This window comes from Clinocottus analis, unplaced genomic scaffold (genome assembly GCF_023055335.1).
Source record: "Clinocottus analis isolate CAN_PGR_092001 unplaced genomic scaffold, fCliAna1.0.p SCAF_25, whole genome shotgun sequence".
Classification (NCBI taxonomy): domain Eukaryota; kingdom Metazoa; phylum Chordata; class Actinopteri; order Perciformes; family Cottidae; genus Clinocottus; species Clinocottus analis.
Genome location: NW_027175987.1, coordinates 5,542,501 through 5,557,774, shown reverse-complemented (window position 1 = coordinate 5,557,774; position 15,274 = coordinate 5,542,501). Strand labels below are relative to the sequence as shown.

The following is a 15,274-nucleotide window of genomic DNA, read 5'->3' as shown; positions in this document are numbered from 1 at the left end:
TAGGATGCATGAAATGCGCTTGCTGCCTGTACAATAATACACACATACAGAGGAGGAAGGTGAGTTTCGCTGGGCCAAAGTATATTTTTGGATATTGTTTTTGTTTACTTGCTAAATCCTTTTTTTGTTCCTGGACAAGTGGGCTTTGTTAAACAGAAAGTACCAGAAATAGTACAAAATGAAAGGAGGTTTTTCGGTTAAATTATGATACGTTACTGCGTCTGAATTTCTGGTACCTCGTACTCACACAAATACGCGTTTCTGGCAAGGAGTAATGGGAATATGTACAATAAAAGTAAAACATAAACCGCCCAAAATCATAAAAAGCTAAATCTCAAGGGTGGGAAATAAACTACAAAAATATATACATACACATTATATATGCATATATTCTGCATATATACACACATAATGCTGTACATATATACTGTCTTTATATTTACATTTACATATTACACACCGACGCTCATCTTGTTTGTTGTCACAATAAAAGATTAAGATTCTCTTTATAGGAATTGGAATTTGTTTTTTCTTAACTGATCTTTCTTTTTTATTGATTGGACGACTGTACTGAAAGGTTCTTATTTATGTTTCTGTGTGATGGCTGGGTGAAAAATACATCACTTGGACAGGTAGAAAGAGTTGGTACTTTCTCACAGGTGGGCAGGTCACCAGCAGAGAGGAGAACTCGGGGGTCGAGTTGAGAGGATTTCGACAGAGCGCACCCCTCAGGTCCAGCCCACCAGATGAGTTGGGATATGTGGGGTGGGGTTGCGGGGAGCAAGTTGGAGGGCAGTGATTGAGTACAACAAGGAAGATGTTTGTTTAGTTCCAGATCCGGAGGAAACTGTCCCAGGAGCCAGTGGCCACAGCCATGCCATCTTCTGTCACCCCTAAGCAGCTCACTCTGTTGTCGTGGCCAGCGAGCACACCTGGAGGTCAGAGAAAACAAACCAGAGTCCAAGGTTGGTCACTTTAAATCAGCAACACAGTCCGTGTTCACGCGTCAGGATTTACTACTCATTCGTCTGTTCATATCCATTCCAGGATGCAACTCATGCTGAATATTACGAGTTAAATCTTTTGGTTGATTCCTCGATTTGCAGAAAACTACAGGCAACTATTTATTAAATCGAAATTCATCAAGCATAAAATAAAATAGTCCAGAACAAGAAAACAATAGTCACCTCATCTGCCACCTAAAATAATTTAAAAAAATAAAAATGACCAGACTTCGGCCACCATTTACCTGCACGTTCGCCTTTCAGAGTGTCCCAGACATTGCAGTTGAAGTCATCGTAGCCGGCCAGGAGCAGTCGGCCGCTCTTGGAGAAGGACACGGAGGTGATGCCGCAGATGATGTTGTCATGGCTGTACATCATCAGCTCCTGGTCGGCACGCAGGTCAAATAGCCTGCAGGTGGCATCGTCTGAGCCCGTGCCAAAGGCATTCCCATTGGGGAAAAACTGTGGTAAAAAAAAAAAAAAATCTAAATCAAGCAGCCAGGACAGTGTCGTTAAAATCATCATGTTATGATTACTTCTTCAGGGCCAGAGCTTCCAGTAAGAGTTTTTCTTTTTATAGAGGCACCTTGTTGTTCTCATCTAAGGCCTATATAAGAGCATACAGTAAAGACAGTGACCTGCTTTTAAGGAGACTTTGACATGGGGAATACTGCAAGGATGACCAATACATGGACGAATGAAATATAATCATATAGTCACACATCCACTGATTTAGATTACCATGATAAAAATTAAATAAAGCAATAATAATATGACTTGTTAGACCAACAATACAAACAAAACAAGATTGTTTAGTTAGGGTTCGAGTATAGTAAGTATAGACAAACCTCCGCAACGTTGTAGTAATTTATTAGTTGCTTCAAATAATATCTTCGAACTCTCTTTCAATAGTTTAGTTTTCTTTCACGTGAAAATCGGCTTTGCACAGGAATAATGCCTTTCATATTTCTCACTATGCAAGACGTTGTGGGTGGTTCGCAACTTCTATTGAAACAGAGAGAAATATGCTACTTGGAAAATTAATCATTAATGAGAACTCTAAGAAACTCCGAATAATGAGACGCTGTTAGATTTTTTTGTTAGGCACGCTGTTAGATTTGAAATTTTCAAGAAACAAAGACATTGAATCATAATCAGTCAGCTATCCTCAATCCATTCCTCCAATGTTTACGGAAGCAAGATTTGTCCTTTAAGACCCGTCAGGTTTTAAAAATCTCACCTGCACAACATGTTGTGTTTCTGCTGCTTTGTTTTATTGTAAATCAATAACCCTCAAATATCTCTGCACTCTTCCTGCTGAGAGTGAGCGAGCGAGTGAGCGAGTGAGTGAGTGAGTGAGTCTTCAGTACTCACGGTGACAGCGTTGATATCGGACACATGGCCGGTGAAGGACTGCCTGCACATGCCATCACGAATGTCCCACAGCTTGGAGGTGGCGTCACAAGCTCCTGACACAAAGGTCTTAAAGTCCGGGCTGAGAGACAAACTCATCACATCTCCTGTGTGGCCGGTGAAGGTGGTGGCCTGCTGGCCTGTCTCTATGTCCCACAATGCACTGCAAGAAAGGCGGTGGTTAGGTGAAAGTGTCCCGAGACAATAAATGCTGTTACATAAACTGCTAAAAGACAACATTCATATACTATAAGTCATACAAGCTCCTATACTAACCAAAGAGTCTATCTCATATTGTGAATTATAAAAAATATTGTAATTATTGAAGGACTTTGTCCATATGCATCTTTATACAGCTCTGTAGAATCATGATTGAATATGATTCTGCAGTAAGATAGTGAGAGTAAAAGAGTGGATATTAAAGGAACTTTAATATAATTTCAACATAATTAACATAATTTTATATGATGAAGCATTTTCTGTGTACTGTGTAGCATGATATGAAGAATAATTCATTCACGTAAAGAGCTTCCTATTCTTTAAGCTGTGCAGGTGAGAGCAGAGGGTCGTTGCTCACCAGGTGGTGTCTCCGGAGCTGGTCAGTATCTGGTTGTCATCCAAGAAACGACAGCAGGACAAGTAACCTGGAGGTAAACAGCTTCAACATCAGATAAGGAGCGCTCTGTCCCGTCTCGTCGGGCACTTTCTCGTTAACTAATCACATGCTGGACTACCATGGCTGAATGTTTACTGCCGCGCTCGTCCTTCACAATGTTGCCTTATGCAAGTTTTAAATCAGAGTGGTATCTTTTCCTCCACCCAAATCCACATCCTGTCACTTGAAATAAAAAAAACTATTGAGTGGAGATGGGCCGGTTCATCCAGCATTACAGCCCTGTGGTATGTAGTATATTAGTGGAACTACTATTAAGACAATTCCTGACCATCCTGTTCAATCTACTGCAAACAAAAGTTCCACTCTATATCATGCTTCCATTGCAGAGAAAGACAAAACCCACAGATCTCTGTAAGGGAAATGTGAAATTAACACTTCAAGAAGATATTTGCGCCAAGAGACATAAATATAAATAAGCCTGTGAAAACGCATGAGATCGAGTGGAAAATAACAGCTTACCATTGTTTAACTCATTGAACCAGCCAAAATGTGTACACTCAATATCTAAATCTACACTGTGGGAAAAATGTACTCTCAAAGTTACTTAGCATAGAAAATAATAGAACAATTACCAGGGTTACTGGTTCCGCTGAGTCCAGCCATTGATACACTTGTATTCATATTATTTCCTACCTGTGTGTCCGGGTAGCTCTCTTGTGACGCGCACGTTGCCCTCCCGGGTCTTCAGGCTGTATATGGAGCAGATGTTGTCCAGGCCTCCGCAGGCCACATAGTTCCCAGAGGGGGCGTAGGCGCACGTCATCACCCAGGAAGACCGTAGCGGGATGGCATGCATCTGCGGTCGAGGAGAGTCAGGAGTCAGTTATTTACTTAACACAATAAAAAAAGTAATGTTAAGCTTTAGAAGGTCAATTAATGCGTTTTAATCTAAAATCATAATGATACTGTTAAGTCATTAGTGGACAAAATGCTGCTACTTTTTTGACATCAATACATTTCAGGGAGGCCTTACATTTGTCCGGGTGGTACTGAAAAAGAGGCCAATAACCGACATGTTAACATGATCATATCATGCAACAATTATGTGATATAAACTGACTATTAAGTGCAAAAGGACAGCGCAAGTGGGTCTGGGGTAGTTTCTTCCCCTGCTTATCTCTATATAGTTTATGTATTAAGGTTCAGATGGCGGTTATATGAGAAAATAAAATAAAAAAGGCAAGAGTGATCATTTTCATGTTTTGGAAAGCGGTCAATGAACTGAATTCTCACATTTTCATGTTTACTTTCACTATTTTACCAGCCAGATTATTGATTCTATGAATATATAAAGAACTTCCAGGCAGCCACATAGACATTTGGATGTTGGCTTGTCACATTTCTCAACATATTTACAACAGTATTGTGTTTAAGAGAGCCAGTAAATAAATTACAGCCTGTACTCTAAAAGTAACATCTGGACATTTGATATTAGCTTGTCAAAGAATCTCCCCAAGAAGACGGTCAGTGAAATCTGACCAGAGGAGCACAGAAAACTTCTAAATGTAGTAGAACCCTTCTTGTACATCATTGATGATCAATAATCTCACCTTATTTGTTGTGTAGCTGTCCCAAATAATTAGCTTTCCATCTTGCGAGGCACTGACAAGTAATCTGGAAAAAAAGTCAAGAACAACAGCATGACGCGTAGTGCACTAGTTAGCAAAATAAGAACCACCAGGTACATGCACCTTGATAATTAAAAGCAAAGAGAGCCAGTACCAAACAGAATACTGTGCTATACCGTCTGAATATATAAGGTGCTCTGTCAAAAAGCATTCAGCGTGAGCTCCCTACTCTTCTCTACCAGTGCCCATTTCCCTCCATGTTACTTCTTCATCCAGGGAAGCCACTTTTAATGTCCCAGCCCATGTAATATTCATTACCCCAGTTACGTAAAAGTCCTACTGTCGAGTGGGAGGCTCGAAGCCTGAGGAGTTGGAAAAGCACTAGAAAGAAGCTGGGGTGTGGCAGCAAGAAGGGACAGCAAAAAGGATTTGGAGTGATGACGGCGGAAGTAGAAATAGTTCATACAAAAGCAAAGTTATACGTGGTATGGATGCCAAAACAGCTGGAACTGTCCCTCCCTGGCGGGGTGTGACTGGATTCAGGGACAGGAAGTGGGTTGACGGTGCTACGCTACAATCAAGCTTAGAGCCATCAAGCTAAAATGTCAGTGACTGTATACAAAATAAACACTGGCCTCCTGCAGGGTCACCCAGAGGGTGCTGGGTACGCACACACACGCTCACACACGCTCACACACAGTAAGTTTTACTGGTGAATAAAAGAAAACTAATTTGCTTAAACACACGTGTGTGATCTATTAAAAAAAAAAGTATCACTATGAAATGTTACCATAAAAACATTTTGTCTCTGCCATTCTTCTGATACTTTTTACAAATGGATAAAGACCTGCACACTTCATGCATAATATGTGGGAAAAATTAATATTGGTGCTCATAATTTTATCAAACGGTTAAAAAAGCAGTTTGTAAGTTCTAAATTTAGTGACAACTCGATGCGAGCAGGCACATTTGCTGTCCAATCTGGACATGATTAATTGTGATCATCATAATACTTGGGGGGGAAAAAAGAAAAAAAAAGGTCTTACAAACCGCATCTTTAAGTAAATATTAAATAAGCTATGATGGTTGACTGTCTCTGTGCCCAGCTAATATCATTACTGTGCTCAAAGTGAGGGCGTAAAACAGTGCTAGCACTTAGATGTACAGTAGCAGTGGAGGTGACAGTAGTGACATTCAGTTATGGTGGTATTAGTCATATTAGTAGAAGAGTAGAAGTGGTAATAGTGGTAGTAGTAGTAAGAGTAGTAGTGATACTGGTAGTAGTAAAGCCCCACACCTGGGACTGCCGTCACTGCCCCAGTGCATTGCATTGGGAGACAGATGGACAGAGAGAAAGATAAAGGTGACACAAACATATCAAAACACATAAATAATAATAATACCAGTCATAAAAAAGGTTTAGAACCCCGACATTTGTGGTATTTGTACCAGTATATATTTGGAGGGAGAGTTGGTAGTTGGTTCTAATATGCTGCCATAACTGTAGTTATGCGACACAACATAGCCTACATAGCCAACATACAACCCTGATGAAATTAGAAAACAAAATGAACTCAACAGTGGTGATCATAGTTAGCACGCTTTTTAAGCCGTTAATATATATTTTTGACTCACCAAAGTTGAATTCATGACAACTACTTATAATTGTGCTATAAGACTATTCTGAATGGAAATGACCAAGCAAGTAACCTCTGCATAGCCAGCAAAGGACAACAACAAACCTACACTAACTAAATCATTCTCTTCTTTAAGGCCTCAAACAGACAATAAAAACATTAAATCAGACAAAAAACAATAGCATAAAAAAAGTTAATTGCCTATTCTGCTCATCACTAATAATGGGGTTGTCTGTAGAATTACTACCCTACCTGGAGTCGCTCCCCCAGTGCATTGCATAGATCTTGGCCAGGTGGCCCCTGAGAGTGCGTCGCGTTCGCATCTGTATCCGGCCCACTGAGTCCAGACCAGCTGTGATCTGCCAAAACACAGGAAGAAGCGTCAGCAGTGTTACTTGAGGCCCACACACATAGTTATCCTTAGCACATCCCCCCACTGGACACTCGCTGGGGCAGCAAAAACAGACAAACATCACCAACAATGGCCCACGACAAAGAATAGTAGCTTTTTTGTATAATGTCTTCATATGAATTCTGTGTGTATGAATGAAGAACATCTGATAAATGTATAATGACCATTTAAAAACCTGTAGCTTGATTAGTAACTACCGTAATTGTGTGTTTGCGGCTGACTTTTTTTTTAAGTTATTCACTCACAAGTGAAATTGTCTGACCTAGCTTCAGTCCACATATGGTTTATACTACTACAGGATACAGACTGCATTACTAGTTAATGGGACAAAGCTTAATGCATCTAGTCGGCTCACCCGAGCGTTGTGCCTCAATTTCTTATCCAGATGCATTTTATATTCTTAATGGTTTGGGCCATCTAGAGTAACATTAAATGTCTTGAATACCCCGTCCTTTGAGGAAGTCTTCAAGACTGATTGTTTACACAATATTCTATGTGTGGAGAGCAAGTCTTACCTGTGACAGAGTGGAGTCACTACAGGCTTTTCTGGCATCCTGCAAGACAACAAAAACACTAATAATCCTGTTGATCTGCAATGTGCAACACATGTAATGACTGCACAGACAGACACACACAAATAATGTATTAAAAAAAAGACAAACGTACAAAAATATTTGGAAGAATTACTGTCATAAGTTATGGTGCATCACGAAAACATAATATTCCAATGATTACTGAATGATAACACAGCAGCAAGTGACATTTATCGATCAGTTCTCAGGATACAATTTCTGCACGAGAATGGAGATGGTTGATTGACAAGTTATATGTCGAGTGCGTCACCATCTCATCTGAAATCGTGTGAGTCACAGCTTGCAGTGAACAGACAGTGGCACTCGTGTGATGTCCAAACACAAGTGATCCACAAACACACACACACGTACACACAAACGCATCAATGTAAACAAACACATGCACACAAAATGTCTGCGTACCCGGATCTGATTGCGTAGTTGCTCGGCTTCCTGCCGCAACTGTTCCAGCTCACTCATTGTCCTTCTGTGATTTGTTCAGGCCTCACTCTGCTCCAAATAGTGACAGGGCTGGGAAAACACACGTGCCTGCACACAAACACACACGCGCACGCACACACGCACGCGCACACACACACACACACACACACACACACTCACTCACTCACAACCACGCACACTTTACCAGCTGACACCTGCAAAACAGAGAGACAGAAATACCATGAGTTCACCAGGCAGACGGAGAGTGAAGTATGGGAAGTCTCCCATCTGACAAACATAGGTATCCTGTATGGGTTCAGACCAAAAGAGGGTGCTGCAAAGGGTGGGGCTGGGTGGGGGCCTGGAGGGTGGCCTGGCTCTTCAAACACCCCCAGTCTGGTTCAAAAGGCCATCTGAGCCTGGCTCTGACCTTTCCTGACTCAATCAGCCTTTTGTGTTATTCATTGCGCTGTTTGCTGGGCCCGCCTCAAAGTGCCCCTAACTTACGTGTGTATGAGGACAATGGGCAGATCTGGATGATACATTTGACAAAATGCCCAAATGACAAGGAGAAAATATGTGTATATATTCATCTGCGGGTTGTGCGTAAATTATGTGAGGATGTATTTAAATGTATGTCAGGTCTGTTTGAGCGTGCACCTATGTGTGTGCGAGTTGCCACTTCCTTTACCTTGGGGAGCCTGAATGTGGGTCACAAAGCACTTAGACACTCTTCAGAAATGTTTGGACCACACCTCCCAACCCCCTCTCCTCATTTTCCAGGCTGTTTTACAGTCTGCCGTCTAACCCTCAGAGATTAAATTTTCAGTTCCAGTTTCTATAATTCAACAATTACACCGAGTCCAGCCCTTCCTCTCCACAGGAAATCATGTTAATGTTAAGAGGAGGTTGTTTTTTTTTTATCTTTATCTTCATTTTTGCAGAGGCTTGTAAACCATTGACCTCAGTCACTGCTTCACCACAAAAGAAAACCTCATTTGTTTTACAAATAGCAAATAAGTAACTATTAAGTAATTTGATGTTCACGCTGCTACAACTGCCTTTTGAGACACCGAATGTGTGGAGAGCTACTCTTTCCCATTCTCTGTTCACTTTGTTTGACCACAATGCCTCTGCTCTGTAAACACAAGAGAGCAGGCTTTGGACTGCTCGTCGAGGACTCTCGTCTCAGCCAAGGAGGTCTTTGACAGTAACGAGGCATCAGGGGCAGTGAGCATTGCAATGCTTTCAGCTGCCTGGGAGTGACGTCACTCTCTCCTCCAGCTGACGCAACCCCCCTGAGGAGAGGCTCTTGGCGTCAGCTCGCCTGTAATGTGGTGCTGCTCTATGACTGCCGTGGATTCAATAAACTCTACGGCCATGCCATGTGACACAGTGCAGGGCGTCTTGTGGACTGATGAAACACCATAACCTTCTACGCCACTAAATAGTTTGAATCAATGGTTTTTAGCTTGGTGCTCGTGCCGTGAAAGGCAACAAAGCCTACAAGAGGGATGAGGTGGAACATTACACACGTATGATGGAAGATGACGGTGAAAAACATGACGTGTGGTCCCATCAATTTGGATGAAACTGGCACCTCTGATTTTAGGCATACTATGGGAGTGACTTGCAGTAGGGCCTCAAGTACTGTCTTGTTCACAAGTGGATGATACATTTCAGTGATTTGGAAACTAAATCAGGCTACTCATTATTACGGATGTAACCAACCACAGCCAATAGAGGCCATTACACAGGAATAGATAAAGTCTACCTTTAACAATTTATAGACATAAAACACAATGAGCGGTGTGACTGGAGTCATGCAGCCTACCAGCCAGGCCAACACAGACCCACAGCATGGCACAAGATCAGGCGTGACAAAGGCAGAGCTGTGTGTTAGGGCTGCCTATTGTTTCGGATGAGGCTGCCAGCTACACTAGATAGTGCCGCTTGGCACCACCACAGTTGGGTCTCTGAGACTGGCCAGGGGAGGCTATAATTGCTTTAGCCCTTCTGACACCAAGCAACCAACATGTTCGGCCTCATGCTGGAGCTCCCAGCAGCCAGTGGGAAATTAATGTGTTCTTACTGGGACTAACCACCTGCCGTCTGCATATGCTGTGTATGGTTCAACGTTTTAAAAAAGGTGCACAAAAGGCAGAAATAGGCATATCAGGAAACACAGTTTAAGCCTTTGCATCGCACCCATAAGGCTTTGCATACACGTAATTCTTTTCTGAAAATCTTGCTGTTGTCCTTTTTCTGGTTTCAAAGGCTGCATTACAGTGAATACTTTTTTTATCCCTATTTTTGATCACTATTTATCAAAAAAATCTCATTTAGAATCCACAAGATTGATTGAGGAACAGTGACTACTCCACTGGTAATGAAATACAACTATATTATGGCCCAACTAAAATATTTCTAAAATAATATTGTCCACAAAAAATACATTTAAGTTCCGAATTGTACTAGCATATTTGAAAAGATAAACAACCTGACCGATTTATAATTCAAATTAATCATAAAACTGAATATCTTTATCACACAATTCTTGGAATTATCTATAATATATATAATATAATAGCTTATACATGTTTGTCTATGCAAGCATTGTTTTTACATCTGATTCAGCTGTCAATATGTTATTAGCAGCTGTTGCACATCGTCAGAATTTACTTTTAATCCAGGTTAACAAATAACTGCAAAAAGTATCCGTTTTTTTCACATTACCATGCAACCTTTCACTTTTACACCACTCAGGGGGAAAGAGAGACAAACAGAGAGATCTCCTTAACTTCTCTATAGTAAAGTCATTGTTAGTTACAAGCCACGATAGTCTCTGGTTCCCATAATGAAGCTCGGTCACAATATATTTGTTACAGGACACACTGTCGCTTCAGTGTGTGTCACTGCTGACTCGAGGATCGTTTTATATTCTGCAGGAAACATACAACCTCATGAAGTCCAGAAGTGTTTCGATTTATTCAAACTGGATTCACATCAGATCATTACTCTCAGCATCCTATTTTGGATTTAATTTAAATGTGTCAATGAGACCTTCTGTTCCCTCGGGCTCACATACAGTAGAAAGTCACATCTGCCTCGATCATGAACAAATACTGGTGAACAGAGCAGCAGGGGGTGCAGGCAGCGCAGCTGCGCCCAGAGCCACAGGGGCCCGGCAACATGAAATGGTCAGGAAGTTAAGGAATTAACATTTCACAGGTCTAATCAAATTATTGCTAGGTAACCCATTGCGAGCACTTAATACCCGTGTTTACAGTAAGATTTAAATATCATCATCAAAATCAAATTCAATAAAATCGGACACAAGAATATGTCTTTGAATTTCACGTGATAATGTTTCGAACATTTACAAAATGTACGTACTTTCTGTACATATTAAGACATTTTGAGGCCCTAGAGTAGCTTAACGATTGTGTTGTTTAGATAAAGTATCTATCCAGCTATCTATAGGCTCATCAACAAAAAGCATTTTTCAGTTATAAAATATACCTTTCGAGGATACTCATGCTCAGCGATTGTCATCAGATGATCAACTTTCAATTTTGTTAGACATCTTACAAAAAGACTTGCAGACACTTCAGAGTTTCTGTCAGAGAAACAATGTCAGAAGTCATGAGTGTCTTTACTGGATTGACAGGAAAATCACTACAGCTCTATGTGTGAAAGTGAAATCTGAATGCAGAAAGACGGCTCCAGCCGGTGTAAACTTGTCCAGGTAACCGACTGACTATTCCAAACACCCGGAGAATGGAGGAAATACCTAGTGAGAGGCCACATGTCTTCCTTCTCGACAGCTGATGTTTATATTACATCATCCATGTGTTGTGAATTACAAGTTAATTGTTTTATTTTGCCTCTAATGACACAGTGAACGAATGTGTGATGACTGTGTGACATACGTTGATCACAGGTTTCACCCCACCTACACCAGACAGTTACAGAATTACTCAGTCACAAAACAAGTTTTGTCCAAACAGGCCCTAAGTGACATCCTTAATCTAAAGTGACCCATGACCCTTTTACTTTAAACGCTGAGATTTTCTGCTTGTGTATAATGGGTGCAGTTATAAAAACTGACGGTATTATTTCACTGTTACCACAGGTTAGTTTCTCTGAGGTTTGGTGTATAATTAGTAGCTTATACCTGTACAAATAGAAAATGCATGAAGATACAGTAAATTAGAGCTGGGTGGTATAGTTGATATACATGATATGACAACAATACATGATCGCGATACAATTCAAATGAAAGCAAATACATTATATTGCGTTTCTGAATATTTCATTCGCCCAACCCTACGTGCATTTTTTTGAGGACAATAAATTGTCTTTCATTTTCCAAGTTACTGTAAAATGTGTTCACGGTTGTCTTTTCCTGGCTGTCGGGCTCAAACTATCTTTTTGTTTTCATTTATCATCTGTTCATCCGGTGACTTTGTTTTTGTCAATTTACTACTTTTAGTCTTTTATTTTTATTTAGAGAGTCAATAAATCTGTCACAATTTCCCAGAACCCACAGTGACGTCTTCAAACGTCTTGTTTTCCTCACATTTTTGATTCAGTGACACAAGACTGAGAAATGCAACAAACCGTCCATTTGAGAGGCTGAAACCGGAGAAGATTTGGAATTTTAGCTGCATCCTTAAGAAATTAGGCGATTATAAAAGATTCCCCATGTCAATACATTTTCTGTGGATCAATGAATCAATGTAGTTCAACTTAAATTCTTATTTTATTTGACCATTTTAAATTTACAGAGTAGGTTATATAGTTGCCCATAATAGCTACTTATTTCAAATGATAATTTGAGTAAATCACAATACAATCCATCTTTGAGTTTAATATGGTCACTATGTGAGAAAGAAAGCACCACGCTAAAACTACTAATACCTGTAAGTATGTTCTTAGCATCCCCGAAATAAGCTGCAGATTTGACAGCATACATGATTAAAAACTGTAACTTCCTCGTGTTTGTCATCATTCAACAACAACCAACCGAGCTGTTGTCTGACGTGTTGACTGTCAACAGCAAAGGCAGGAAGCCATCAGCTACATCTTATGGAAAAACACGGACTGTAAGGTGGCGAAATTAGGACGTATCAACCATGTTTACGAAATGATGTTCTTAGTCGACTACGTTTCCGATACGAGCAACAAATTGCACGAGCCTCGCGCGCCCCGTCACGCTACCAGTTGCCGCTCGGATGAAGGCGCACTGACATGTATATTTAATGGGGGAAAAAATAAGAAAAAGAAGCTGCGCAGAGTTTCGTGCAACCACTAATGAGAAAGCTGATGTATAAAATGGGAACGGATACGTCCCCACTAGTGAAAGGTTTGGCCCCGTAGTTCCGCGTAAGAGTCGTTTGACAGCCTGTAAAAAAAAAAAGAGAGGCCGCGTTCGTATAGCAGTGAATTTTCTGATTTGCTTTGAGGAAGAGAAAAAACAACAACATCGAGGCATTAGTAGCCTGGGAACAGTTATGTTAAGAGCTACATTGTTCCGTCCAGAACAGACTGCATTTAAACCCTCGGACATTTCTGCATCTCACCCCCTGATATTGGAGAAAATAAATCCGCCGTGAACAAAACAGGAAATAGCCTAAAAGTCTCTAAAAATGATCAAGACAAGACTATACGTCCTTACCTGAAACAGGATTTTTAAATTATTTTTTTGCTGTTGTTGGCTCTGTCTGTCCTTTCCAATCAGAGTCACACCGATCCTTTTTTTCACACGACAACCATGGTCCCGGCTGTGAGAGAAATCGCAAAAAGGCAGGTGTGTTAGTTTGACGAATAATAATAATAATCGGTTTATGGGAGCATAAGCGAACGCGACTCGGCTCAGATTAGACTAAAATTTTCACCAAGTAAGCTAATCACCACACCCATGAAAGTGGGAACATGGCAACAGCTACGATGAGGGGTGCACGCTGGTCGATAGATCGATCATTCGCGTTTTTGAACCAAACAACGCGTTATAGAATATCGTTATCTTCATAAATCACTGTTTATTGAAGCCAGTACTCCTAAATAATCGACTTCTTAGTTTTCTTTTCGCTTGGAAACACTTCTTAAACGGGTTGTATGACCTACTGGTGAAATGGTACGGTCCGTCAGCCCCCTCAACAAAAAGGAACCGAATGGGATACAGGAAACAAATTTCAGACCTGTAAAGTCTGAAGTAGTAGAAGTGATCCAAGTGGACTTCACCCTTCACCTCAGATTTGCAAAGACACCCTTTAGTCAATATTTACACTCTTTGATTTAGTCAAATAACAAATGCAGTGAAAAAAACAGGAGAGTAGTAAATCCACTGTTACAGTGTTAAAGGCTGGAGGTGAGGAGGGTACAGTTTGTTGTTTAACCTATAAATGTAATCTATTACCATTTGAGACATTGCTTTGTTACCTGTGAGGCTTATAATACATAGCATTTACTTTCCTCTTTTTTACGTCCATGTAAATTGGTTATTGTTGGCAGGTCATTTGAATATGTCACCTTAGGTTCTGTGAATTTGTGATGGCATTTTCATTAATTGCATTCTAGAAACCAAACCATTGGTTAACAGTTTAATCAATGAAGTAAATAATTGTTAGTGGCGGCCCTAAAATTTGTGAAAAAAGAAACAGCTGCAAAAATGAGTCAATAAATCACGTATTTGATCATACAAATCAAAATATTGTCTTTTTTCTTCATCTTCTATGATAGTACACATAATAGCTTTGGGTTTCGGACTGTTGATTGGGAAAAACAAAACGTTTGAAGATATAACCATGAACTTTGAGAATAAAATCATGAATTAGATTCATAGATAGTCAAAGTGCTAAATCTTACGTACCAAGAGACATGAATACACAGGGCTTGAAACAAATCAAATAATGTGCAGTTTATCCAATAACTAGAATGCAGAACAGTGAAGATGAACCACATTTAAAGCTGTAAGATTTGGACTGTGCCAGGAAACATCTGTGCCAAGCCTCACCCCGGCACACCACGATTGCCCTACAGTGGGCTCATTGAAAAGGACCTCTCCATTAGGACAGGATGAATTTTTAATGGGGCCAATGAAAGGGAGCTGTGGGATAGGCTTTTCCATATCTCTGCACGAGCCACAATCAATGGAGGGAAGATGAAAGTTGCCCAGCCCTTGGTTTCCTTTCGGAGTGGCATGTGGTCAGATTAAGTCTGATTGAATTCACTCACACAGCAGTAGTTTAGGTGTGTCAGACCAATTTCCCCCGAAACACATTATGAGGATTAGGATTAGCATGGTAGCAGATACACATGTTGTGGTCGAGTTGTCATCAGTGCAGCCTGGAAATTGTTAATTATCAAAATACACTACATTGTTATATATAGCAATGTGCAGTATGTGTTAATCAAGTTTCCGGACAATTGTTAAAACTTGAACTAGTTTAATAATTCCTCTACATTATCCTTTAATTCACTGCAAATAGCTGATTATTATCACATACAAGTTTGAGAAGTTTGATGATACAAACCAAATTGTCCTTA

At 40.4% G+C, this 15,274-nt stretch overlaps 1 protein-coding gene across 3 annotated transcripts in view; it reads right to left on the bottom strand.

The window, feature by feature from the left end:
• Positions 1–521: 521 nt before the first annotated feature.
• LOC137794547 (guanine nucleotide-binding protein subunit beta-4) overlaps positions 522–15,274 on the bottom strand; it is a 24,839-nt gene continuing 10,086 nt past the window's right edge. For 2 of the 3 annotated variants that reach the window (XM_068591403.1, XM_068591404.1), the window contains exons 2-11: positions 13,404–13,509; positions 7,706–7,938; positions 7,226–7,264; positions 6,551–6,657; positions 4,644–4,707; positions 3,727–3,889; positions 2,995–3,061; positions 2,379–2,580; positions 1,250–1,466; positions 522–932 (exon numbers count right to left, since the gene is read on the bottom strand). In XM_068591403.1, the coding sequence (XP_068447504.1) occupies positions 826–932; positions 1,250–1,466; positions 2,379–2,580; positions 2,995–3,061; positions 3,727–3,889; positions 4,644–4,707; positions 6,551–6,657; positions 7,226–7,264; positions 7,706–7,762 (1,023 nt within the window). In that variant the 5' untranslated portion in view covers positions 7,763–7,938; positions 13,404–13,509 and the 3' untranslated portion in view covers positions 522–825. Of the gene's footprint in view, positions 933–1,249; positions 1,467–2,378; positions 2,581–2,994; positions 3,062–3,726; positions 3,890–4,643; positions 4,708–6,550; positions 6,658–7,225; positions 7,265–7,705; positions 7,939–13,403; positions 13,634–15,274 lie in introns of those variants that run through there. The other variant, XM_068591402.1, reaches the window with a different exon arrangement.